Raw genomic sequence first — 25,151 nt, 5'->3', positions numbered from 1 at the left:
GCTCATTTCCTATGAATTAATGCTTCTTATTAGAGAGTTGTGACTACCACTATTTTTATGGACAATATTTAAACAACTCATAAGTTCTGTAGATGACTATTTATTTTCATTTCAAATAATTGAAATTGAAATGTCATCAGCTAACGTAAATTTATAAGAATGCAACTTTATATGTTTGATATAAATTGATCTGAAAATATCTATAGTACTGATTCTTCTCTCATATAACACTGTTATTTATACACCATGTGGGATTGGGTAAAATGTAGGTGTCCAAGTTACCAGAACTGGGTATTCAGAGCAGTGTAGCTCAAGTGATTTAAAGCTGCAATCTGGTATCCACTTACTTGGGATTGAACCCTATTGAGCTCAGTAGAATTTCTAAATAAAAATGGTAGGATTGTGCTGTTTGTAGCAGAGAAATAGAGGAAGAGCATTTGGGTCTTGTTTACAGGAGATAATATGGATTTGGTCACTGAAAATTTACCTTCAAATTCCTGTTCAGCTGTGAGGTCTCCCTAGATAGCCTAACTCTTAGCCAATACATTATCTCTTTCAATGATACATAAGAATGATAAAGCATTCTATACACAGGGAAGAGCTACAGAAATGTTTGTTGTGACTGACAGGCAGATTCTGAACATTGACAAAATTCTATTGGTGAGTCCCCCTAGCACTTGGAATCTATTTCAGAAGCCTTTTCTACAATGCTGATCCAGATAGGTGGGTCAGTAATGGAACCTGTCACAGGTTATTTCGGTTATTTGGTAATTAGATGCAGCCCTTTAGGTAGTTTATGCCCATGTTAGACTTCAGAATCATACCTTTGTATGTAAAATTTAAGACTAAGGTCTTAGCTAGACCGGGCTTTATCACGGGGTGAACCCCGGGATCGTCCCTGTGCGTCCACATGACGCACAGGGGATCCCGGGATCAGGGATGGATGATCCTTCCCTTGCCCCGGGATGGAGCTCTCCCCTTTGGGACACGGAGCCTTTCTGTTTGAGGAAAGACAACGTTCCCAATCCAAGACAATGCGGGTATTTGAAATATGTGCAATAAATTGATATTTTAAAAATACAATAAGGGGTCCACAAATTCTGGCTTGGCTTACTAATCAGCTTGTTTTTGTGGTCAGCATCAAGCCCTTCCCTTCTTGCAAGTCCTCTAGCGTGTTCGGAAAGCTTGGAGGAGAGGCCAGGATTTTCCTTATTTGGGTTGCATTTGTAAGCAAGCACAATATGTAAGAATACACAATGTTTTCCCTGCTTTACCTGTATGCAAATTGATATGGGAGCCTCAATTTACAGTGTCCATGCTTTTTAGAGCATTAGGCAGTTGTAGTTGTTCCCTTAACCCAAAAGTTTATTTTAAATCTTAGAATGTGTTATTCTGCTCAGATGCATCAGGAATGTTCAGTGTTCATTAATGCAGCTATGCAGTTTAACATAATAGCATGATACCCTGTGTATAGAAAAATGCTTTTGGGGGCAGTCATGTGGGTGGATATCAAATGCTATTTGCTTTCTTTGATTTTGTGCTCAGCCTTTCTAGCCTTTATTATTGTCACTGTTATTATGTTGTCGTTTGTGTTTAACAGAGAAAGTCACTCTGAGAATTTAATAGTATATTATGCCAAGCGTATTATTAATATTATGTGTCTGCTGTTGCTGTGGAAGTGTCTGCTGGATATTCATTTTCTGGCTGGCAAAAGTTTCTAAAATACTAATGTTATTTTAGTTGCCTTTTGTTGGATTTGGATTCTATAAAGGCAAATCAGCTTTAGTTATTTTGTGCATTTATATCCTGCTGTTCAATACAGCAGAAACTCTTAAAGGTAATTAAAATCAAATAGTAAGGTAGAACAGTAATAACAAAACTACATACTAAATTATCTAAAACAGCAATAAAAATAGCAAAGGAAGTCAGCAGGAAGAGATCTCCTTTACCAACTTTCACTTCTAACAACTGGGTACACAGGAATTTGTTTTCACTAGTCTTTTAAAAAAAATGCTAGGACAACAGGACTGATAGATCTCCATTTGGAGATAATCCCATAAGGAAAGATGCTACGATATGGAAGTCTCTGTTCCTTTACTTATTGATTTATAATGCTGGTATACTGCTTGATATAATAATGTCTCTAACTGATTGGTACCAGCCTTGACTATGTTGGCACAAATATTTGACAAGACCTTAAATCAGTCTTCCCCAACCTGGTCCCAGCTTGTAGACCAACACATCTGGAGGATGCTGTGCTGGGGAAGGCCAACTTAATTGAAGGGCTGTACACGTAAGTGGAGAGTTACTTCTAGCTTTGTGAATTCCTATACAAACTGATGTGACCCTGAACAATTGTGTAGAGTGAAATGAAATTATCATTCAAATTTTGCACCTCTCTAAATTTTGTGATGCAGTTCTTGAAAATAATAATGCCAAAATGCATTTTTAAAAATTCATGTTTTAGATCAACTACAGTTAGAAATTCATATTTTGTATCAAATACTAAATATATATGAAGTTTCATGTCAATTAAAAAAAAGCATATTAAAGCAGAATGGCGGCTTGCTATGGGGACATGAGGATGCTAGACCCACTCGTCAAGCGAGCAACTGCTATGGGGCCAAGGTGCCAGGCATAGGGGATTTCAGACCCAGACGGACGTTCGTAGCCATTCCTTATGTAACCAAAATGGCACCATCCATGCACAACAGGGGGAGATATCAGGAGACTCTTGGGGAACCCTAAGGTTTGTAAAAGTACAAAAAGTGTTTTTAAAAACTTCTTTTGGGTAGACCCCCAAAACATCTCAATGAGGGCTATGCATGCTCAGTGGCCACTGAATACTGACTGACCGTTGGGAGAGAAAACCAAGTGGCATTAAAATTGGAATGGATTCTCCTGGAGGAGGGCTCCAGTGACAGACATAGTGAACCACTGAACAGGAGCACTCCAAACTGCAATATTTTGTTGTTACATATTTTCTTACATATTCTTCAAACAGCCCCATCATCTGATGATCTCAATCCAACATTAACAAATGCTTGGCATTTTAATTCAGGCATATTGAGAGACCGATATATCTACAAAAATAACCACTAGGTGGCACCTAATAATCAGAAAATGCTGCTTTTTTTTTTTGCTCTACTTGCTACTGATTATTTTAACAAAAGAATTGTGCAGCTTCAGAAAAAAATGAAGGAGATAGTATTCTATTTTTAAAATTCAGCATTGCATGTTTTCTAGTTCTTCCTTCTTTCTGCAGCCAATTTGCAACTTTCTAGAATGATTTTCTGTCTCCCAAAAAAGTTTCACACATTTTTTTTCACAATCCATTAAAGAACAAGTGGCTGATATTTTTTTAATTATGGTCATACAGTATTCTTAATTCTTCTGTACATGCATCACCTACGCCTTCAACAAAGGTGCTCACCAGCATAGAGAAAATGGCTAGTAAATTAGAATCCTTGGAGTCAGATGGCATTGGACTCTGGAATACCTAATTGTGCATAAGATCCTGGCTATTCCTACCTTAGAATCAGGTATTTTGCAAGGAACCTGCTTTAGAAAGAGGCTTAACAGCAGGGCAGCAGGAGTGAAGGGAAAGACTGAGCATGTGTTTTGTGTTGTGTGTGTGTATTTTTATTTGCATTTGGGAGGAAGAGCAGCAGGAGTAGGTGGGAGAGGAAGGGCTCCAGTCAGATGTTTGCATTGATCTGCATTGGTTCAGAAGAAGAGAGATTATTATGGAAACGCAGCAGCAGGAGGAAAATCAAGACCTTGCAGTCCCAATGTGCATTTGCCTTGGGTCAAGAGGGAAATGTGTTAGATGCTTAGCTATTGTCAGAAGGCACAGAGTTGGAGGCAGGTGGGGGAACTTAAAGTGCTTTACACTACCGATAGTGGGACGGGGAAGGTTGTGCCACTTGGTACAGCTCTGGCTGCAGCAGTAGTGAAAACCTAAAGAACAGGCATTTTGCTGCAGCTGGGATTGGGATCAGCAGGAGGCACAAATTGGTGGAGGTGGAGGGAGGCCTAAAACACACTCCAGATATCTGGAGTTAGGCTCAAACTCAGTCTCTGCTGCTAACCAGCGACAGGTGGAGGAGACAGAAGGGGGTCTTAAAAACTGAACCATCTTGTAGCACATGTCTGTGCCTGCCATTCCTCCACAAGCGTGCTCTGCTACAGGCACTGTGTGTTTAGCAGGTGGGAAATTGACAGATGTACAGAGCATGTTTCTTCACTGCTGTGCCCTTTACAAGTTTGTTTAATGTTGCACATGAATGAGTGAGGTAATGATTAAGATGTGGATGTATAACAGAGAGATTTGTATTTGCTTAGGTCCATCTCATCTCACACCCCACCCACCCAACAAAATATAAACCGTCCTATTTATGGTTACAAGGAAGTCCTAAGTATGTGTGTATAGAACTGTAGCCAAAGGAACAGGAATGTTTTGCACCAGTGGATAATTTGCAAGTTACCTTTAAAACCTGTTTGTTTTATACATATAGTACTGCATCCAACAGGTGATCTTAACCAGTCCTTCCAAACTTTGAAATCTGATTTCTTACTGAGTTGCTTCTAAAATGGTTTTCCAAACACAATAGCCAGAGAATTTGAGTGATGTAAAAATTCACTCAGGAGTCAGTCCTATTTAATTAGTCGAAATCCTATTGTTTACACACACACACACACACACACAATTAAGTTTTTAAAATGACTTTCCTTTTATAAGCACAATTCTGTGAATAAGATTTGATTACTTGACAAATTATACAGTAGTATTGTAATATTGCATTTTGTGTCAGAATAGTAAATATTGGCTAGTAAAATTTATTTATTTATGTATTTATTACATTTTATACTGACCAACAGCCGAAGCTCTCTGGGCAGTTCACAAGATTAATGTTTGGCTACCATGTTCTGGCACAGTTTGCTGACCCTTGATCATCTGACACTAATAGTTCATGGCTGGTGAAATCTAGCAGAGAGTGACAGCTGGTTGAGTCAGGAAAGTGATAAATGCCTCCTCATATGAAAGGAAGTGGTCACAGGTTGCCTGAAAGAGGCACTGATAAGTCTACTCCTTAAGAAGCCCTCCCTGGATCCAGAAGATGTGAACAGTTTTAGACTGGTTGCACAGATCCCTTTTCTGGGCAAGGACTTGAGTGGGTGATTGCTGACCAGATCTAGGCACTCTTGGATGAGACTGATTTTTCTGCATCTATTTCAGACAGGGTTGGGGCCCAGATTTTTGTACTGAGACTGCCTTGGTTGCCCTGTGTGTCCCTGTTGATTTGTTTGATCTTTTGGTAGTGTTCAGTGCCATCAATCATGGTATCCTTCTGGAGCAGTTGTCTGGGTTGAGAGCTGGGCGCACTGCTTTGCAGAGTTTGCACTCGTACCTGTATGGTTGTTTACAAAAGGTGGTGCTTGGGGGCATTGCTCAGCTCTGTGGTGTTTCTAGTGTGGGATTTCACAGGGGTCAATTCAAGTTTAACATCTTCATGAAACCACTGGTTGATAGTTCTTGTGTCCAGATCTGGGGGAAATGCAACCAGCTCTGGATAGAATCACATTCCCCCTGAAGTAGCAGGTGTGCAGCTTCAGGGTACTCCTGGATCCATCATAGTCATTGCAGGCTCAGGTAGCCTCTGTGGCGTGGAGTGCCTTCTACCAGCTTCAGCTGACATTTCAGTTGCAACTCTAGCTTAGCATCAGTCATGTATGCTCTGGTATCTTCTAGAATACATTACTGCAATGCATTGTACATTGGGTTGCCTTTGAAGATGGTTTGGAACTGCAGCTAGTGCAGAATTGGGTGACCAGGCTGTTGACTGGGAGTAGGTGATGTGAACATATAAACCCAGTTCTGGCTCACCTGAGTTTGTTTCCAAGCAAAATTCAAAGTGCTAATTTTAACTTAAAAAGCTTTACGAGGCTTGGGACTCCAATACCGCAAGGACTGCCTCTTTCCATATGAAACTACCCAATCTTTCAGGTCATTTTCGTAGGCTTTTCTCTGTGTACTCTGTGTGTCAGTATGGGAACGGCCTTTTCTGTGATAACACCATGTTTATGGAACACTCTCCCCAAGGAAGCTTTTCTGGCACTCATCTTTTCAGTGTGAAGCAAAGACATACTCACTTTCCCAGACATTTGGATGTTAGTTATGGCCTAATTGTTGTGAGTTGCTGTTAGGATATTCATTCTATGCTGTGAGCAGGGGGAGATTTTGTGTATTTGTAGATGAATTCTTTTCATATTGTATTGTTTTTAGATTATGTTTTTGTGGTATTGATCTTTATTTTTATTATTGTGCTGATTATGGTTTATATTGATGTTGGTTTGTTATTGTTTTCTTCTTGTTATATTAATCATGGATTTCTGTATTTTGTGTTTAAATTCCTTCAAGACTGATTTTTGAAATGGGAAGTGCTACATAATAATAATAATAATAATAATAATATAGTTAGTATTAAAATTAACATGGACTTTGGGTGGACTGAGGCTAGCGCCTGTTTCAATCTTAGTCTGTCCATTTGTATAATACTGTGGTGATAATGTCTTATTATTACAATGTTTATAATGACTGCTGAGGTAATAAAATGTGTTGTAATTAAAAGCAGTTAGAAATGACTTACAAACAAACTTATAATTGCCTGACTGTTAATCATTGGATTCTCTTTAGATAGGAGCATTTATTATGAAGTTCTTTGGGTTTACCTCTTGGATTTCATTCTGAAATCAGGCCTGACAGCTTTTCAAGGTCCATGTTTCCTTTTCTGCAGAATGGAAGCTGATTCCATGGCCATCCTGAAATAGTTAAGGGTTCCCTTGCAATTCAAAGCACATTTTAGTTTTTGTAGATAATCTTGATGGTAATTGCATATGGGTGTTGCAACTATCTGGACTGGAATTTTCCTGAAAACCTCATTGTGCTGCTCTGAACTATTTGGTGGAATGAAAATTAAATGTGCATTCGAAAACTGTTAATTAGCTACTTCCCCACCACTTGGTCAAAACATCACATCAAGAATACAGTAGCAAGCCCCAGCAGTGGGACTATTAGATCACCCGCCAAGAGGTTGGATACTTTATGAAAGATCTGCCTCAATACCAAATGAAGAAATCACCCTTCTTGAATTTCAGCTGGTAGCAGGAATGAAAGCTATGTCACTCTATACATGGAAATGAGGATCAAGACTCAGAGGGGAAAAAAATCAAGGGACATCTTTGCTCAGATGTTAGTTACTTGTGGTGGCACAATTTATCATAAATCTTTGCTAGCAAACTGTATTCCATTTGCTCACAGCATGTTCCTCATTAGACCACTAATTCTGTGAAAGTTAGAAATGCTCATTACTAGCTCTCTGCTGTGAAACAGTACAAAATTGATCCAATGTCTGCCCAGTAATTAGTACCAAGTAAATGAGCGTTTTTTCTTTCAACATTTTGTGGGCTAAAATTCTATAACCCAGTTATCCAAGAGCTAAGAACGCAATTAAAATGTTAAACTATACTCTAAAGTTTAACTATCTTTCTTTTCACTAATCCAAACAGTAGATAAAATTGTATATCAGATCATTAATGCTGAAGAGCTACAGGTCTTAGAGGCTTTGCATTTTTACCAATAGTACAGTACTTTTTGTAGTCTTTATCCCACACCCAAGACACAACTTAAGTATGTGTAACTACATTTGCTGTCTTTCATCCCTTGTTATTCTTTCCCTATTCCATTCTCTGGTGTCACACACACCCAAATATATTTTATACCAGTTTGAGGGCATCCTGGCAAAGCGCCATCTGATAGTTCCCCAACATCAGTGGTAATATTAATCTAAACATGATGCAGGGAGCTTCTAATGGCCAATTTTCTACATACTGAGAGCTCTCATAGGGTTGGCTCCAACACTATTATTCTGCTGATGAAAGCAGATCCATCAGCAAAATTGAGAGGGGATGATTCCTCCCACAAACCCCAAGCTTACCTTCAAAATCTACTCTGGGAGACAGGAAAACCCTCCAGAGCAGATTTTAGGGCAGCGTTGAGAGAGAGAGAGAGAGAGAGAAAGTCGCATTGCTCTGTCTGACTTCCACATTGGATTTAAGCCTTTGAGTCCATTGTGGCCCCGTTCAGACAACACGGTAAACCATGCTGCTTAACCACAAAATGGTTAACAGAATGCATTAACCTTGTTGTGTGAACGGGGCCTTTGATTCCCAAAAGTGAGTATGTAGTTGTTATTACTAGGGGTTCAGTCCACATCCTATTGTAGTTAATGGCAAAATTCAATGTTTTTCTATGGAACTGTTTTGCACCTGCTGAAGCACATAATTCATCTGGTTGATACTGCTATAATTTCTGTGCCATGTATTTTCTGTGTATTTTAAAAGAATATTTCAAACATCACTGTGGAAAGCTAGCTCTCTCTCTCTTTCTATCAGTGAATTTAGAATAGCAGTACTGACACAAACCCCCTGGTGTAAGTTACACATTATTTTGTTTATTATAATGGCTGCCCCTTTTTATTGATATCAGACAATGTAACGAGTACGAAACAACAAAAAAGGAAAACTAATTTGACAGAATTTGCATTATACACGTCTGATATAAGTAATGCAATAGGCTTGAAAATTTAATAAACAGTGTGCAGTTTATTTTGAAGAATGTTATCCATACCTTTGTTTGTTGGAACAGTTTTTCTTTCCACCTTGTATATATTACTTATTGTGTATGCCCTTGACAGTTTCTTGATCCTTAATAAGATTCTAGGAAGAATATGCTGCTTCTAATTTCCTCTCTGTGTATATAGCGGAATGGCTTATATATCTGATCTGGTCTTTTCAGACTGCAAATTTTGGGCCAAGTTCAGGAATTCTGCTATGGCTATAGCTCTGGATGATTATTTTTTCTTCATTTGCATTTATTAGAGTAATACATGACTTAACTATTTTATTCAATTGGCATATTGCATAGACCTGACAATGTTGTATGTTCTTAGCAAAATGCCTCTGGTTAATGTGCTCACTATTCAGTTCTGTATGCAGAACTCCTTGCTAGGACTGAGACAAAATGGCTTCTCAATTTTGGCTCATTTGAGAAGAGAAAAACATACAGATGAAACACACACTGCCCTCCAGCTGGTGGTCACTATTGCTCTCCTCCCAAAAGCCCCTAGGAGGAACATTACATCATGACATAGTATCACTGACTGAAGTGGGACCATTTTCCCAACAAAAGCCCTGAGTTTAATTCCTCACTTGCATGAAGCACACTGAGCAAGAGCCAATCACATTCTCTTTCTACTTACCTCACAGGATCATTGTAAGGCATGGGGTGATTATTTTGTTGTATACAAATGCACACTGTGAGCAGGGAAACAACAGGTAGAAGCTAGGGAGGAGCAGAAAGTAGATGTAAGGATAAGGATGTGGATGGGTCCTGGGAGTTATTATAGAGGTTTGACAAGGAACATCAAATGCTCTGGGCGATGAGGAAGTTGAATGATTCTGGCAAAACATAATTCAACAAACATTAGAGTCAAAATTTCATAATTGACCCCTTCGCTGTACAAAATAGGGCTGTGCTCCGCTTCGCTTGGGGTTGTAGAAGCGGCATCGGAGTGGCCTGATTCACCTCCGTTAAAGGTGGAGGCGAAGCGAGTCGGGGGCTTAGCGATGCATCATGAAGCGGGTCACCCATTTACGGAGCGATCTGCTTGTTTTTGGCGCTCCGCCTGCCATTTTGGTTCCCCCCCCCCATAGGATTGCATTGGCCGAAAATATGCCTATAACTTCTTTGTTTTTAAAGCTAGATCCCTGAAACTTACTGCGCAAACATTGATGATTGGGGGTCATTTGTGTTGATTTTCAGAAGTTTTAATCGTGCGGTTTGCTTGCTATAATTTTTATAGAATGGCTAAAACGAGAGTGGGGAAGCGCTTTTTTTCCCCACCATGATGATTGACAGATTCAACGCCCAATCGTGATAAGTGATCACCTGATGTGAAGCATCCTCTAATCCCAATGTTGGAGGGGGGGAATAAGCAAAACAGGATACTTAGTTAACTTGGGATACTAGTAATTTTGATTTCTTTGTCTTTTGATCAGACTTTTTTCAGTGTTTTGAAGCAGTAGCCCCAGTAAACTCTTACACACAACCCTAAATCATATACTAAGTAAAATAACAGATAGGCAACACGCCACTGCAAGGTACCCACCATAACCTTGGGGAAGAACTGAATAGATGTGGTGCAAGGGGATGATGTCCATACGGCATGTGGATGTGCTCAGTTCACACTGCCCTTCCTTGGGGGTCATCAGAACCCTCGAAAGGGTAGCCAGTGGAGAAGCCAATGATTTGCACGAGTTGAAGTGTGATGGCGTTTCTCAAAGGCAGGTACCTAGACAGGACCGGCCAAATGACTGGTGATAGTCCCCTGTTCCGCTGCGCACGTCCACTTTCCCCTTACTGGTAATAAAGTCAGACAAAGCCTTTTTTTAAAAAAATTCTTCTTCTTGTGGTTATTACTAGACTCAGCAACACTGCTGCTTTTAATTCCACCTTTCCTGTGTTTATTTATTTATTTATTAAATTTATATACCACCCCATAGCCAAAGCTCTCCTTGCTTTTCCTCTTCAGTGAAGTCAAGCAGGCTTTCATTGTAGTTCAACTTCTTATTGTTGTTGTGATTATTATTAGTAGTAGTACTGCTATTATAAGCGTTATTATTATTATTGTTTAATAATGGCTGTGATCACAGTGCAGTCAATCAACTCTGAAGCAAGGAAGACAAAGGTTTACTCTTATCCTCCCAGCCCCCTATTAGTTATGGGATGAAAAAGGCATCTCTCTGTGCTGTTCCCGCCTCACAGGGCTGGTTTGCATTACTGGCTTTGAATGGCCTAGAAAGTGGAAACAATCCTTGGCTCACTTACTTGTGTCCCCAGAAATGTCTGCTGCATGCCTGCATGCCCGCCTCTGCCTGGGTGCTGTCATTGTGGGGTATTGGGATCTGCTGGGACTTATTTATTTATTTTATTTATTTATTACATTTATATACTGCCCCACAGCCGAAGCTCTCTGGGCGGTTCACAAAAGTTAAAACAGTAAGCATTAAAAAGTACACAAAATTATAAAAACTATCAGAAAAATAAAAACAACAGTATAAAAACAACAGAATCCATATATAAAACAATAGTTCTGGGGTCCACTAAAAAAACAAACTTAGCTTTGTTAAATGCTGTTAAATGCCTGGGAGAAGAGAAAAGTCTTGACCTGGCGCCTGAAAGATAACAGTGTTGGCGCCAGGTGAGCTTCATCGGGGAGATCATTCCACAGTCGGGGGGCCATCACTGAGAAGGCCCACTCCCTTGTTGCCATCCTCCAAGCTTCCCTCGAAGTAGGTCCTCGGAGGAGGACCTTAGATGTTGAGCGCAGTGTACAGGTAGGTTCATGTCAGGAGAGGCGTTCCGTCAGGTATTGCGGTCCCAAGCCATAGATCCCCATAGATCTATGGCATAGTCGTACATCGTGTGTGTGTGTGTAGCACCTCTCTGCCTGCCTCTCTGCCCTCCTTGGTGCCTGGGAGATGTAGATGGGCTCATGGCTTATTGTTGATTGACTACTAAAGGAAAATAAAGTAACTGTATTGACACCTGGTTAGCCACGGATGAGTAGTAAATTCTGTTTGTCATCATAATAGATAGGTTCACTTGCCTTTTTGCTGAATTAAAGATTTGACATTGATGAAGTCCGTTTTGTACCATGCCACTATAATTGTAGTGAAAAAATCACTATCATTTCATACTAAATGATGCTCAGTGTTAAGGTTAATTTTAGTATCAAAGACATGTTACTTTCTTTTGTTTGAGCTGCCTTATTAAAGCACTCTGGATAGCTGAACTATAAGGACAACATAAATCACAATTTCATTTAAGTAATAAACTAAGTGAACTCCAGGAAATATAATGTGCCTTTTCTGCTCATTCAGTAGAGTACAGTGAAATATTTCATTCAGTTAATTGGATAATTAGGTAATTGGCATCTAATCATAGCAAAATCATAAAACAGTCATTTGTAAGGCATAGAGAGTAATAAATAAAGACCATGTCATTGTAAATATCTTCCTTCTGGGTCTGGGAAGTCCTATTACATTTCTGTTTCCACTTGGTTTTAAGCAGCATGTCATTCTGGAAAATTCTCAAGTACAATAGAGTGCTTAGAATCATGCTGTGGGATTACTTATATTCCTCGAAGATTTTCTTAATCCTATTAAAACTGTGGGGAACAGAATGGCACTAGTTCTAGTTGGTTGCAAAATAGTAACAATTAAACAGTGCCTGTTTGTACATGATTATATGCCACTTCGGAAGCATTTTTTTAACTGTATTTCTTCAAAGCAATTGGATACTTATAACAGCTGCTGCATTAACTGAACAGAAGTGCAACTGAGTAGTCTATGGCATCTAAGCTATTGGACAAGTGGTGAATATCAAGTTTATAATATAGCAGTCATCAGTTTGCTTTTCCTTCCACTCAGATCTGAAGTTCCCTTATAGAATTTCTTTCCCCCTTCAATTTCATGGTAAACTATAATCTGGGCACAAGATAAGAAAATCTCACAACCATTTGACTATTCCTTCAACTATTACTAGTCATCCATATCTTTGTCCTGAGTCAACAGCATGTGTGAAAACAATCTAGGAATCCAGTTATAAACTTATGCCATACAAGTGTTTGTACTAATGTTACATGCAAAACGTGCAGTATAAAACACAATTCCAAGAATAGAAAAACACACTGTGAACCTAACAGCCTTTCTTGGAAAAGTAGGAGTAGATTCTTATAGTTTCTAGTTCACATGACATAATATGAGACAATCTGCCACTGTGCAAATTGCCTCAGTTCTGTAGGGAATCTCTAAAAAGTGAGGGTGCTATAACACACACCCCAACCACTCCTGCCACATATTCCATCAAGTTCACCCACACAAAGTTCCTACTTTCTTTATTCTAACAACCATGTTTAGTTACAGTATAGAAACCAGATGTTTGAAACAAAACCCAGTGGAGTGCTGTTCGCCCATGCTTTGCTTGTGAGCTTCTCAGGAGTATGTGAATCTCCAATGTTGGAAACAGAATGCCTCAGTAGATGGAAACATGACTGGCCTAAGGCCACAAACTGAGAACAACGTAGAGGTTAAGTGTGAGCCTCTAAAGAGTGAATCATACCTGCCATCCCCCGCACTGTTTTTTTTCCTTTTCAGAAACATAACATCCATTTTCCAGAAGACAAAATAGGCCTTAGCTAGACCGAAGGTTTATCCCGGGATCGTCCTGGGGTCATCCCTGTTCATCTAAGTGACACACAGGGGATCCTGGGAGTAGGCAGGGACGACCCTGGGACGATCCCGGGATAAACCTTAGGTCTAGCTAAGGCCTAAGAAGAATCTTACCCAAGATCACAGACTGAATAAGAATGGAGTCTAGACCTCAAACCCTTGAAATTCATTGTCGTTCAGTTAATTTATGCTCAAATATTGAAATTCCAGCCAAATCCCCTAAATTAGGCTCCTTTCAATTCTTGCACCAATTCTCTGTCTACTACTGAACTTCGAGGCCCAATTCAGGGTGCTGGTTTTGACCTATAAAGAGCTTCACAGCCTGTGACTCACATATCTGAGGGATTGCCAGTATATCAGCCCACACATCAGTTGTGGTCAAGTGATCAAGCCTCGCCTCATTTGCTTTCACTGTGAGAGGTAACGGTGATAGTATCCCCCTTCTTGTATTGTACACATGAAGAAAGCTGCACAAGTAGAAGGGGAAGTGGGGTTGTCATGCTGGCCTTACCCCCTGACATCTACACATTGGGTTTTGGCATTTTAAGAAGAGATATTAAAGCATGTAGAGGGCTTCACATTTAGGCTTCCATGCCATTTGGAACACAGCACAGTTGGGTTCCACCACCATGCCACAGTGAGCTTCAGTAGGGATAGCTGGGGTGGAATCTTTTTGTATTTCACCCTGCACTGGAGCCTCAGAGACCTAGCTCTCAGGCACCAATATTGAGGGCAAAAAATATAAGCTTTTGCCCTCAAGATGGTGGTTTGACACGCTATGCTACCTGTTAAAGGAGCTCTAACTATGGGTGATATCTAAGGAAAGCCTTCTGCCAATGGAATGGCTTCCATCAGTGTAATGGCTTCCCTGCAGCCCCTTGCACTCCCCCAAAATACACTCCATGGGGCTGCAAGGAGCTGTAGGGAAGAGAAAGTCCCATTGCAGAAGTGGGTGTTAGATTTCGCTCCATATACCTAAAATATGAAAAACAACATCCAAGTAATGAAAAAAGCATAATGCAGCATTTCTCAAGATTTACATTACTGGTAGACTTCTCATCCATCTAATATTCACATGCATGTTTAGACATCCCCCCCCCCCACAAAAAATAGGTTTATTGTTTAAACAACACACACTTTCAAAAGGCAGGCACATGAGTTACAGAGAATTAACTGTTACATAGTAATATAATGTTAATATGCCAAAAGGTTTCACTTAAAATTATATAGGCAATAAATAGTACAAAAATAAAGGTGGTGGCATAAGTAAAGGGAGCTCCTAGGCAACAGAAGTAAGAGAGTCTCTTTTATGCATTTTTATCTGGGAGTAAAAATGGGTATTCGAATATTCATGCATAAAAACACCAGCTTTACATATTCTTTTGTATCTTTATTCAGAGCTCTTACAGGAATACTTCTGCAGGCACTCCTGTGTTAATCATGTTTATATTTAGTGCCAAAATTTTAAATCTTGAGGCATCATGGGCTGGGATTTCACCTGTGATATTTACAAGTTTAGTAGAGAACTTAAGTTCTTTGCTCCATGTGTGTCAGGTTTTGCGGTCCCTCACTTCAAGCACACGTTCCGGCAAACTGACACGGGACACCCAAATCAGAGAGACCTCTTTACTGTAGGAAATCCCACGGTAAAAGCTGAATGGTTCCACACTTTAGAAATCATATAGCTGATGGTCAGTCGTTATAGGCTCCAAGAAATTCCAGAACAGTCAAAGCTAATCACTACTACCGTGACTAAGATCCTGATCAATGTGGTTTCCCCGTTGCTATCTCCATGGTTCTGAACACAAGGGAAGGTCAATTCATACAAGGGTCCCAAACCTGGACAGGGGAGGGGGATGATTCCTGACATGAACCCTCAGGCAATCAAAGGAGCAAATGCTTGAAAGGCCTAACAAACCACCTGAAGAGAGCTAGTCCAACCTTGGACCATATGGTGGTAACTCAAGGGCAACATGCTCAAGACTTAAACAAGTTCATGTGGAAAGGGGAACCTTCATACGCAAGGAGTTCCATGCCACTGCTTTTGCATGAACAACTCCTTGCCGCATGAATCAAAACAGAGGAAAGAAGGTCCAACAGTCAGTGATTAAGCTGACTTGATCAGCACTGAGCTGACAACAAAGACACACAATCCACAATAAACAAGAGTTCATGTCTACGAAAAGCCTCACAGTACTTTTCATGGCAAGTTCTTAGTAATCCAAAGTTTCACTTAGGAGGGAGCATGTGCAAAGTGCCCCTAGAGTCTCAGACGATGATGGATCCAAACAGGGAGGTTTTCCAGGAATGCAGAGCAGATGTTCCTAGGAAAGGCCTTTGCACCAGCTTAAAAAGGGAGGCATTTGCCTCTTCCAGACCACTTGACAGACACAGGGGCTTTTGGCCTCTCAGCAATGCCCCTGTCCAAACGGGTGTACTGCTCAGTGCACCAAGATGATGCATCTATCTGGGCAATCCCTCTGCAAACCCCCACCCTTTCTCTATCAACTTCTCACAGATAGCTTCTCTGCCATGGCCAAAACAAGCAGGTGGCTTGCAGAGAGTAGGGGACTCCCACACCCCTGCGCTGAGAACGCTGACAGAGATCAACTCGCACAGATTGTAAGATTCTAGAGTCTGAACAAGCCCAAAGCCTTCCAAACTACTTCTAATGAAATCTTAGCTAAAAAGTACAAGACCCCGCAGCCAGTGCCTTAACTATCCCTGACAAGGGGGATGTATTATAACTTAGTGAAGAAAGTAATGAGCAGTTACAAAGTTAACAATCAACTATGCTTACTGTCAACTGTGTTAACAACTGTGTTTTTGTGCATCTGTGTAAATAACTCAGGGATGCCCAACATGAAAATGTTTAGTTATTTGCATGTAAACATTCAGAGGGAGAGCATCCAAGTTGACACTAGCACCAGCATAAGTTATACTGTACTCAAGTAAGTGACCTCTGGCACCACTCCAATGGTTTTAGCTGGTGTAACAAGTTTCTTGGAAAACTTGAATTCTGTTGCTGTTGCACAGAGAGCTTCAGCTATTGAGTGGTATAGAAATGCAATAAATAACTAGAGGTTGTTTACACTAGCACAATGCCATTGCTGTTAGTGCTTGTGATGACTTGGATATTGCCCAAAGTATTATATCGTTACTGAGGATGAATGTCCATTTTCTGAGTAGCATAATGGTGACATTAAGTTTTCTCACTAAAAATGTCAAAATCCTTTGGAGTTGAATTATTCCTGTTAGATCCAGGCAATAAATCCAAATCGTGCCATCAAATGCCATTATCTGTCAAAAGTGCCTTCCATTTTCAGCAGCAAGATCATATTATTTGTGAGACTAAAAAGAAGAGATTCTTGACTAGCTCTCTGACAAAAGAATGCATGGTAAAAGTTGGCTTCTCTTTCATAGAGGCTTTACTCCTTCTCCAGCAGACTGAATTTTAAGCAAGTATTCTTTAGACAATTATCTTTCCATATAATGCAACATGATTTTTAAAAAAACACCCAGAGGAACTTCTGTTACAATCTCAATCATTGCTAGTAGTAATGTAGTAAAATATCTATGTACTGTACTGCGTATCTTGTACCTGGCTACTAATGCAGAAGTACCACTAAAGCCTGTAGGACTTCATCTATACAACATCCTTTTAATGAAAAACTGTCTATTGAGGATTCATATTAAGCATGATTTTAATAACAAAGTTTTAATGTATTTTCCCCTGGTAGGTCACAGTAATGAAAGGCAGCAATAGGAATAAAGATCATTCAACAGACGGAGAGGGGACTGGGAAACGACCAAAGAGAAAGTGTCTTCAGTGGCATCCACTACTTGCAAAGAAAATACTTGACTTTTCTGAAGAGGAGGAGGAGGAAGAGGACGAAGAAGATATTGATAAGGTAGACCTATCCTGTCAAAAAGTAGAATTTTACTATGACATTCCTTTAGAAATTAGTTTTGCTGTACAGACCTCCTAAAATAGTTTGGAAATCAAATTCATAACTTACAAAAGGCTGTTCTAAATATTACTCAGTATGAAATGTGTTGGTTTAACAAATTCTTACTGAGTGCTATTTTAAAATTCACACAGTGATATTTTTAAAAGCCTGTTATGAGCAATAAATATGTATATTATTTTAATATAAGAGCCTTCCTGGATCATATCCTGGGTCCATGTGGTCCAGGGTGGGCAGGTTGTGTCCCTCCAAATGTTTGACTTACAATTCCATTGGCCCTAGCCAACATAGCCAATGGTGGAGGAGGATGGAGAGGCAAACACCAGACGACCCACAACTTGGTCACACCTGATATAGTCCATGTGGCTAGCCATATAGCCATGACCAGCCCACAAACAGGTCATAAAGGCAGGCAACAACTCTGCCCCATTTAGCCATCCATAAGCTGGTATTCGGAGGCATTCTTCTTCTGAATGTGTAGTTCTCCGTGAATTTGTCTAATCCCCTTTTAAAACAATCCAAGCCTGTAGTCATCACCACCTTGTGGCAGCAAATTCCAAAAGTTAATTATTTGTTGTAGAAATTAGCATAAATTATAATACTCTTGAATTCTTATATTACCTTCTTTCTTTAAAACATTTATATCATGCTAAAGGTGGCTAACAATTATTTAAAAATAAGCTATTAAAACAAGTGGTTATCCTCCAGCAATAAAGAACAATTCAGTGCAGCAAGTTAAAACACAAATCAGTGCAGGATTGTAAGCACTACTCATATCCCGAAAGGTCTTCTAAACAAGAAGATTTTAGCCACCAGATAGAAGGTTATTAATGAAGGGACAAGACAAGCCTCACTTGGGAAGAATTTCCAGAGCCTAGGCATGGCTGTGTTCCTTTGATTCAAGGATGGGGAACCATTTTTTGGCCTGGCACTGAATTGGCCCTAGACCAGGAAGTCACTGGGTGCATGTCAGCAGTTGGTGGGGCTATTGCCCACAGTGGGCAAAGCCACTGATGGCATGTGCCTGCCCCTGCCCCCCCACCTTTTGTTACACGAGGGCATGTGTACATGCACATATACACATAAAGAATGGATTTAATCTTCCATTTTGGCATTTCATTCTCTGAACGGAATCCATCCTTTAATCACATGAAGGGTTGATTGCGGTGGGCCTAATGGAATACTGATTCGGTCAAACATTTCACTTTAAGAGTGGCATACTTTACACATATGGGGGTGGTTGTTGTTTTTCCTTTGAAACACAGGTCCATCTTCTCAGTGCTGATGGTCTTGAGCACGATGCTGACGAAACAGAAGATGAAGAGTCTTCAGAGCAGCGAGCTCGCAGGCCGATGAATGCATTCCTTCTGTTCTGCAAACGTCATCGCTCCCTAGTGCGGCAAGAACACCCTCGTCTGGACAATCGCGGTGCTACAAAGATACTGGCGGATTGGTGGTCTGTTCTAGACCCTAAAGAAAAGCAGAAATACACCGACATGGCCAAGGAGGTACACAGCAACACTATCAATAGGACTTTCAGTTATGTATTTCAATTGTTTGTACTGCATGTCTAGCAATACCATAATATCCCATAAACTTACCTGCAACACAAACATTTTCTGCGGTGAACATTTTAAAAGTAGCATAATGCTTGCAGGTAGGTTTTTAGAAGATGCTATGGCTCCAATGGAGAAAACTTGATTAAACCGCCCAGAGAGCTTCGGCTATTGGGCGGTATAAAAATGTAATAAATAAATAAATAAATAAATAAATAAATAAATTTGGGAGTTAGTGTAGCATAGTGACCAAGAGACTGAGCTGTGAATCAGAATGTCCCTGTATCAAATGTCGTCATCTCTCTTATGAATTATGTTCTCTTGTATCTCCTTTTCCACATTTTGTCAGTACTCTCAACTGTCTTCAATAGCATGCAGTTTATTTATATGATGGGAGACGGGTGCTTTGAATTGTTCCCTATTAGCTAGCTTGCTTGGTTATGGCTTTCTATGTCACTCTGGGGAGTTTTCTGGATTAATCTGTTTTCTGTGATAAATTAGGAGTTGTAAAGGGAAGAGGTTTGGAGCCCAAATAAGCTCTACAAGGCTGCAGTTCTGTGCTCACTTATTTGGGAATATAGCTAATTGAAATCAGTGGGACTTACTTTTAACTGTGTAATTGATCAGTGGCTTGATAATGGACCGCCAAAAGCTCATTCAAGAACCAAGACAACCATCTTTCAGTAAGCTACTTAGACATTACAATCTGTAGATATATGGAGGCAACACAACCCATAAGATTATACTCCCTTTTTCATAAACTACAGAACTCCTTCTCATGTTGAGATTTGTTTAGCCTCACCTCTTTTAGTAGACAAAATCTAACAAGCTGAGATAAACACCAGAGATTATGTTCAGATCACACCTAGGTATCTGGCTCTGTAGTTCCTCAAAAATCAGAGTGTAAATTTAGGGTGCAATCCTAGTAAGCTTCACTGAAATTGATGAGACTTACTTCTGAGCAGGCAGATACAGGATTGCACTGTTAATCATTCTTGCTTAACAAAATAATTGTAGATGAGCTTGGAAGTTATTTACAGCACAACCCTCTACATATCTGCTCAGAAGTAAGTCCCATTGAGTTCCATGTGGCTTGCTGACTGGTAAGTGGGTATAGGACTGTAGCCTTAATTGTACTTGGTATTCCCTTAGAGACATAATGGAATATATTTAAATCTGGTCTTAGACACAAGTGGTATTTAAATGTAAGACACAAAGAGAAAGGATAGGTAAGAAATTATAAAAAACATAAGAGGTACCAACACTAGACAAGCAGAATAACAGCAGAAACAAACACTTTATAAGTTTCTTCTAAAAGACAAGAAATGAATTTGACTCACTAGAAATAGCTAAAATTGATAATGCTTTAAACATATAAAAGAAGGTAGAGCCAATCGGCTTTTAGCCAGAATGTTTAAAATATTTATGTGGGAATGATTCCATTAATTAGGAGTTCAAATAATATCAGATGAGCAGCACAATCCTACCTAGAACTAAGTCCCATTGTGTTCAATTGTGTTTACTCCCACGTAAGTAGATATAGGATTTAAGCTTAAATCTATAGAAATAGCTCAAGCCTTTGCCAACTGCTATGCTAAGCTATATATCTCTGGGAAACCAGCTGTTGCAAACAAGTTCAAGGGCTTCTTACATCATGCCATTTTACTGAATGGTTGCATCATCATCATTATTATTATTATTATATAATTTCTTATTTATGTATTGCTCTTCTATTAGAAGTACCAGAGCACCATGGAGGCTGGGGCTCCGATGTCAATGGGGTGGGGAATCCGTTCCGGGTTTCAGTCAGAACTTGAGTGGCTCTTTTAGAGTTCTGACTGAACCCCATAACAGATTCTCCACCCCACTGACATTGGAGACAACAGTTCTCACTGCCAAAGTAGCATGCAGCATAATCATAAAACCACATCATATCAATACTGAAGGAGCTAAAGCTGGAGTGGGCAACTTATGGCCCTCCAGATGTTTTGCCCTATAATTCCTGTGATCCCTAATCATTGGCTGTGCTGGCTAGGCCAAGACATCTGGAGGACCATATACTTTCCATCTGTCATCTAAAGACGCATTATAAAGGTTGAGAAGCACAAACTCCTATCAAGGATGGATTTTCTGCTGAGTTTTATTTTAAAAAATCATTTATTAGTGGGCAGGGTAGGAGGCCTCTGCAACCAGTAGTATTCTTTCTGCCATAGGAGAACCAGTAGTATTCTTTCTGCCATTGATTGTGGAATTCCAGGGGCAGAGACAGCCTTGGATCCACCAGATCCAAGCTGGCAAAGTTACTTGAGATGGCAAAGGTATTTTCCTTTCCATTGGAATCAATGTGAGGGAAATTAGAAAAGCGAAGAGCCATCCAGGAGTTAGAAAGACAAAAACTGCCCTGCATCTCCCACCCTGAATAGAGCAGGATGGCAGGGCTTTGGAAGTGGGGGAACATCTACCAGTTAACTCCACACTCCCACCCCGCATAGGATGGTTCTGTTAGCAGATCTTTTTAATGTTCTATTGATGCATCATTCCTAACAGTTTGAAAGATGCAAGAATTAACAATGTAACCCAGACCAGGAAGATGGCCTCCTGATAAGATCGTTTTGACCAAACTCCCTCTTGAAGCATGATGTAAAAATACTGGGCAGTATCCAGTACTGCCACCCTGCCTCTGCTGGTCCCATTGCACTTGAGGGCCCCACTCCTATCTTAATGGGACTAGCGCTTCCAAAAGGAACTCCAGAAACAAAAGGAAATGCTAGTTTTTGGAATGGGACTAGTCAGCCAAGCTCCCTTCTGCAAACTCCGCTGACCTACGCTGTTATGGAAACATGTGTTTGCAGACAGTAGAGGAAGGTACAAAATAATGACACAGCCACCAGAGTTTGGGATAACTACGGCCTCTTTATTTAATTGGGTAATTCACCCCTCCCTGGATCTGCATGTAAGAGTGTGGGAATCTAATTAATCCTTTCTCCAGACAATTAGCCTTATGGGCGAGCCACTCGGCCAAGCCAAGTCGGGTAAGATCCGAGTAGGTGAGACAGAGAGGTCCCCAAAGGGAAGATGCATATCCTGACTTGAGAGCCGCATATCTCACAAGGAGCAGGCTTCAGAACTTGCCAATCACCATATTGTGCTATATGGGTCACCAAACCGCTTCTGATGTCCTAAGATTCCCACACAACCCTGCCCATTCCAAACAACCTATTTACCCACCTTCAACTAAATTAAATACCAGTATGGAGTAGGCAAAAAGCCTGTACACCAGAGCTGATCCATAGCAGGTAAAATTCCTACTCAGCCCCCCCCTCCAGAGGGAGCAACCGGCTAATCTCATACTAGTTATAGGGCAGGAGGGTGGGAGCTGGAAAACGAAAGAGGCCGGGGAGCATGCTTTATAGGCTTGCCCCACCCATGCTTAATGCTGTACACGTGTCAGAGGCACGTGGAGTGTTCTTTTCTCTTCCTCCCCACCCGCAAATGCCTCTTCCCCCCCCAAGTCATTCCGACAGGGCGGGAATAGGGCTTCTGCTTGCTTTGGAAACCACTAGATTCTCATTGCGCCAGTGGTAAGAACCAATAGTGTGGGGACAGCTTTGGATACTGCCCACTGACTTTATCAATTTCTTATTTACGTTAAATATTTATATACTGCACATTATCCAAATTATTTCAAAGCAGTAAAATAAAATCCATATAAAACAACCAATCAGTATAAAAAACAGCAGATAAGACCCAAAATGCGGTACTTTAAATGCCAGCGGTGAATTAAAGGTTTTATGCCTGCCATCTAAAAGTTGGGTCTAAATAAACTTTTCTGGGGAGGGCACTCTATAATTGGGGCACCACAACATCAACAACCACAAAAACACTCATTACTGTATCCCAAATGATGTATTCCAGATAGTGGATAGCATCTGTAGAAATTTAAATACGATTAGTTATTGAATCAAAATATTTCTGATCCTTTTCTTTCTATGATGAAATTACAAACTATTTTCTAAAATGATCGTCCAAAATAATGGAATTCAATAGATATCTAGAAATATGGAAATTTAAATTACTGATGAGGGGTGGAAATGTCCAATGGGATTGTTCACAGTAGAAGAATAACACTCCTGTGAAAAGTGACAGATCAGAAATTGCTAACAATAGTGTATTAAAAAATGCTATTTTGATAGTGATATGATTTCCCTGTTGCTTGGTTCTGATGAAAGCAGGTCTCACATTCTCTATTAAAAAGAAACAATATAGCAAAGTGTATTCAGCACAGTAACATTCCATGAACGTGTATGAGACATGCAATTAAGCTTATAATTTTAATCCTTCCCACAGTTTAGGTATGCAGGAGTGAAATTCAGCCGTAATTGGTAACAAAAACATGCCACAGGTTCCCTTAACACTCCTTTGTGGTAAAGTGTTGAAGAAAATACACATGGGAAATAAAGCTTCTGTTTTCAGTGGCATTCCCTTCATTGTCATCATCATTTGACTTTGTTATGACGAGTGTCCAGTAGAATACAGTGATCATACAATGTGGCCCATGATCTAGGATTCAGGTTCAACAACAACAACAACAAAATCTCAAAGCAAATCCAAGCATTTCAAGCTTTCTCCACTTACAGCTCTTTTATTACACACGCACACTTACAGTCATTATTTTTTACAATATTGGTGAATCATTCAGGGGTGATAGATACCTGTACCATTAGAGATTCATGATAATTTCAGGTTCATTAACTAGCTGTTAGAAAAGGCCCAAAGTCATCCAGTAAGCTTCATGACTGAGTAATGACTAGAAAGCATAATTCCCGAGTCTCAATCAAACACTCTAATCACTACACCACACTGGTTCTCATGTTCAATAATAACCAATATTTCCCTATATGTTACATTTAACTATATATTTTAGTGTTTTGTCAGGTGATCAGAAAGATAGCTTCTTCAATTTACCTTATCTCTTATTGGAAATGGCATTATTGGAAATAATATTTCACTTATTAAGAAATTAACATTCACTTTCATCTGTTGCTATAGTACAGGAGCTTTAAAAAAGTTAAGCCATTGATGCTTTGAGAAATGTTTTATCTAGTAGTTCCACAATCTCAGTAAGTAATCTATAAAGGTATATATTTTAATATAATATTCACATTCACACACACACGCACGCACCAGTAAGCCAGAATTGCAGTGGATTGTGGCTCACAATTCATGAGAGCGTGCTGGTGACTACTGCCTGATTATTCTCACTTGGTTCCTTCCACAAGCAGGAGCTGCTAAGCTAACCAGAAACTCACCAGGAGGCAAAAGTGTAGCATTATGTCCAAAACAGGACTCCTGGCATATCATTCCCAAACAACCCCGTAATCATAAACCAGGAACAAACCCAGGCTTCAGATTGTGGCTTATTAGGAGAGGGACAAACCAGGATTCTTACCTTGGATATAATACTAAGCTTTTGTTCCCAGGTAAGTTTCTGGTTATTTAGCCACTCCCACTGGTGCAAACGCAACACAAGCAAATGTATTAAAATGTTACAGCTTTTCTTATGAGAAGCATAAGCAACATCTTTATTTGTTTAGCCTACCCATTTTCATCCAGAAGCACAGGCTATAGCTAGACGGGGCAAAATCCCGGGGAGATGACGCACAGGGGATCCTGGGATCAGGAAGGGATGATCCCTCCCTTGCCTCGGGATCTCGCCCTCCCCTTTAGGACTGTTTTTTCCACGGTCCGCAGAATGTGTGGCCAGGTGCCGCGGTTTGTCCTGGCTCCTCGCGATTCCTTGCGAGGAGCCAGGACACACACACGGGGCGCAGCGCTGCTTAGGAGCGCTGTGTCCATCGGGGGTGGGGTGGGGGGAGTGAGGATAGTAATTATTTTTTAAAAAATCACTCACCTTTTACGCACGAGTGTTCGTGCGCTTTAATCAAAAAATAAAATAAAATGGGTGCAACGCCTCTCCGTCTGAGGTTGTCGCCCATCGCGTGTGAACTGAGGGGGAGATCTCACGATGAAAAAATTGCAAGATCTTCACCCTTCCATCCTGCTAGACCGCTAGGTCTAGCTAAGGCCACATTTACATTTTACATAGGAAATAAAAGGAAGACATTGGAATCTGTTTCTTTTGTGCATTGGTAGAGCAAAAATCCATTTTCTCACATTTTCCAGTTGGATGCATCTTTTTATTTCTCTTTTTGCAGAATGCATCGTGAGGTCCCCGGATAACACACACACACACACACACACACACACAGAGAGA

General features: G+C 40.2%; 1 protein-coding gene across 5 annotated transcripts in view; it reads left to right on the top strand.

Annotated features, from left to right (window-relative positions):
• BBX (BBX high mobility group box domain containing) overlaps window positions 1–25,151 on the top strand; it is a 149,787-nt gene that overhangs the window by 71,335 nt on the left and 53,301 nt on the right. For all 5 annotated transcript variants that reach the window (XM_063126853.1, XM_063126852.1, XM_063126851.1 and 2 more), the window contains 2 exons: window positions 17,094–17,264; window positions 18,587–18,829. In XM_063126853.1, the coding sequence (XP_062982923.1) occupies window positions 17,103–17,264; window positions 18,587–18,829 (405 nt within the window). In that variant the 5' untranslated portion in view covers window positions 17,094–17,102. The remainder of the gene's footprint in view (window positions 1–17,093; window positions 17,265–18,586; window positions 18,830–25,151) is intronic.

This window comes from Elgaria multicarinata, chromosome 5 (assembly GCF_023053635.1).
Source record: "Elgaria multicarinata webbii isolate HBS135686 ecotype San Diego chromosome 5, rElgMul1.1.pri, whole genome shotgun sequence".
In the NCBI taxonomy this organism is placed as follows: domain Eukaryota; kingdom Metazoa; phylum Chordata; class Lepidosauria; order Squamata; family Anguidae; genus Elgaria; species Elgaria multicarinata.
Note: the sequence above shows the minus strand (reverse complement) of the source record. Positions and strands in the feature narration are given on the sequence as shown.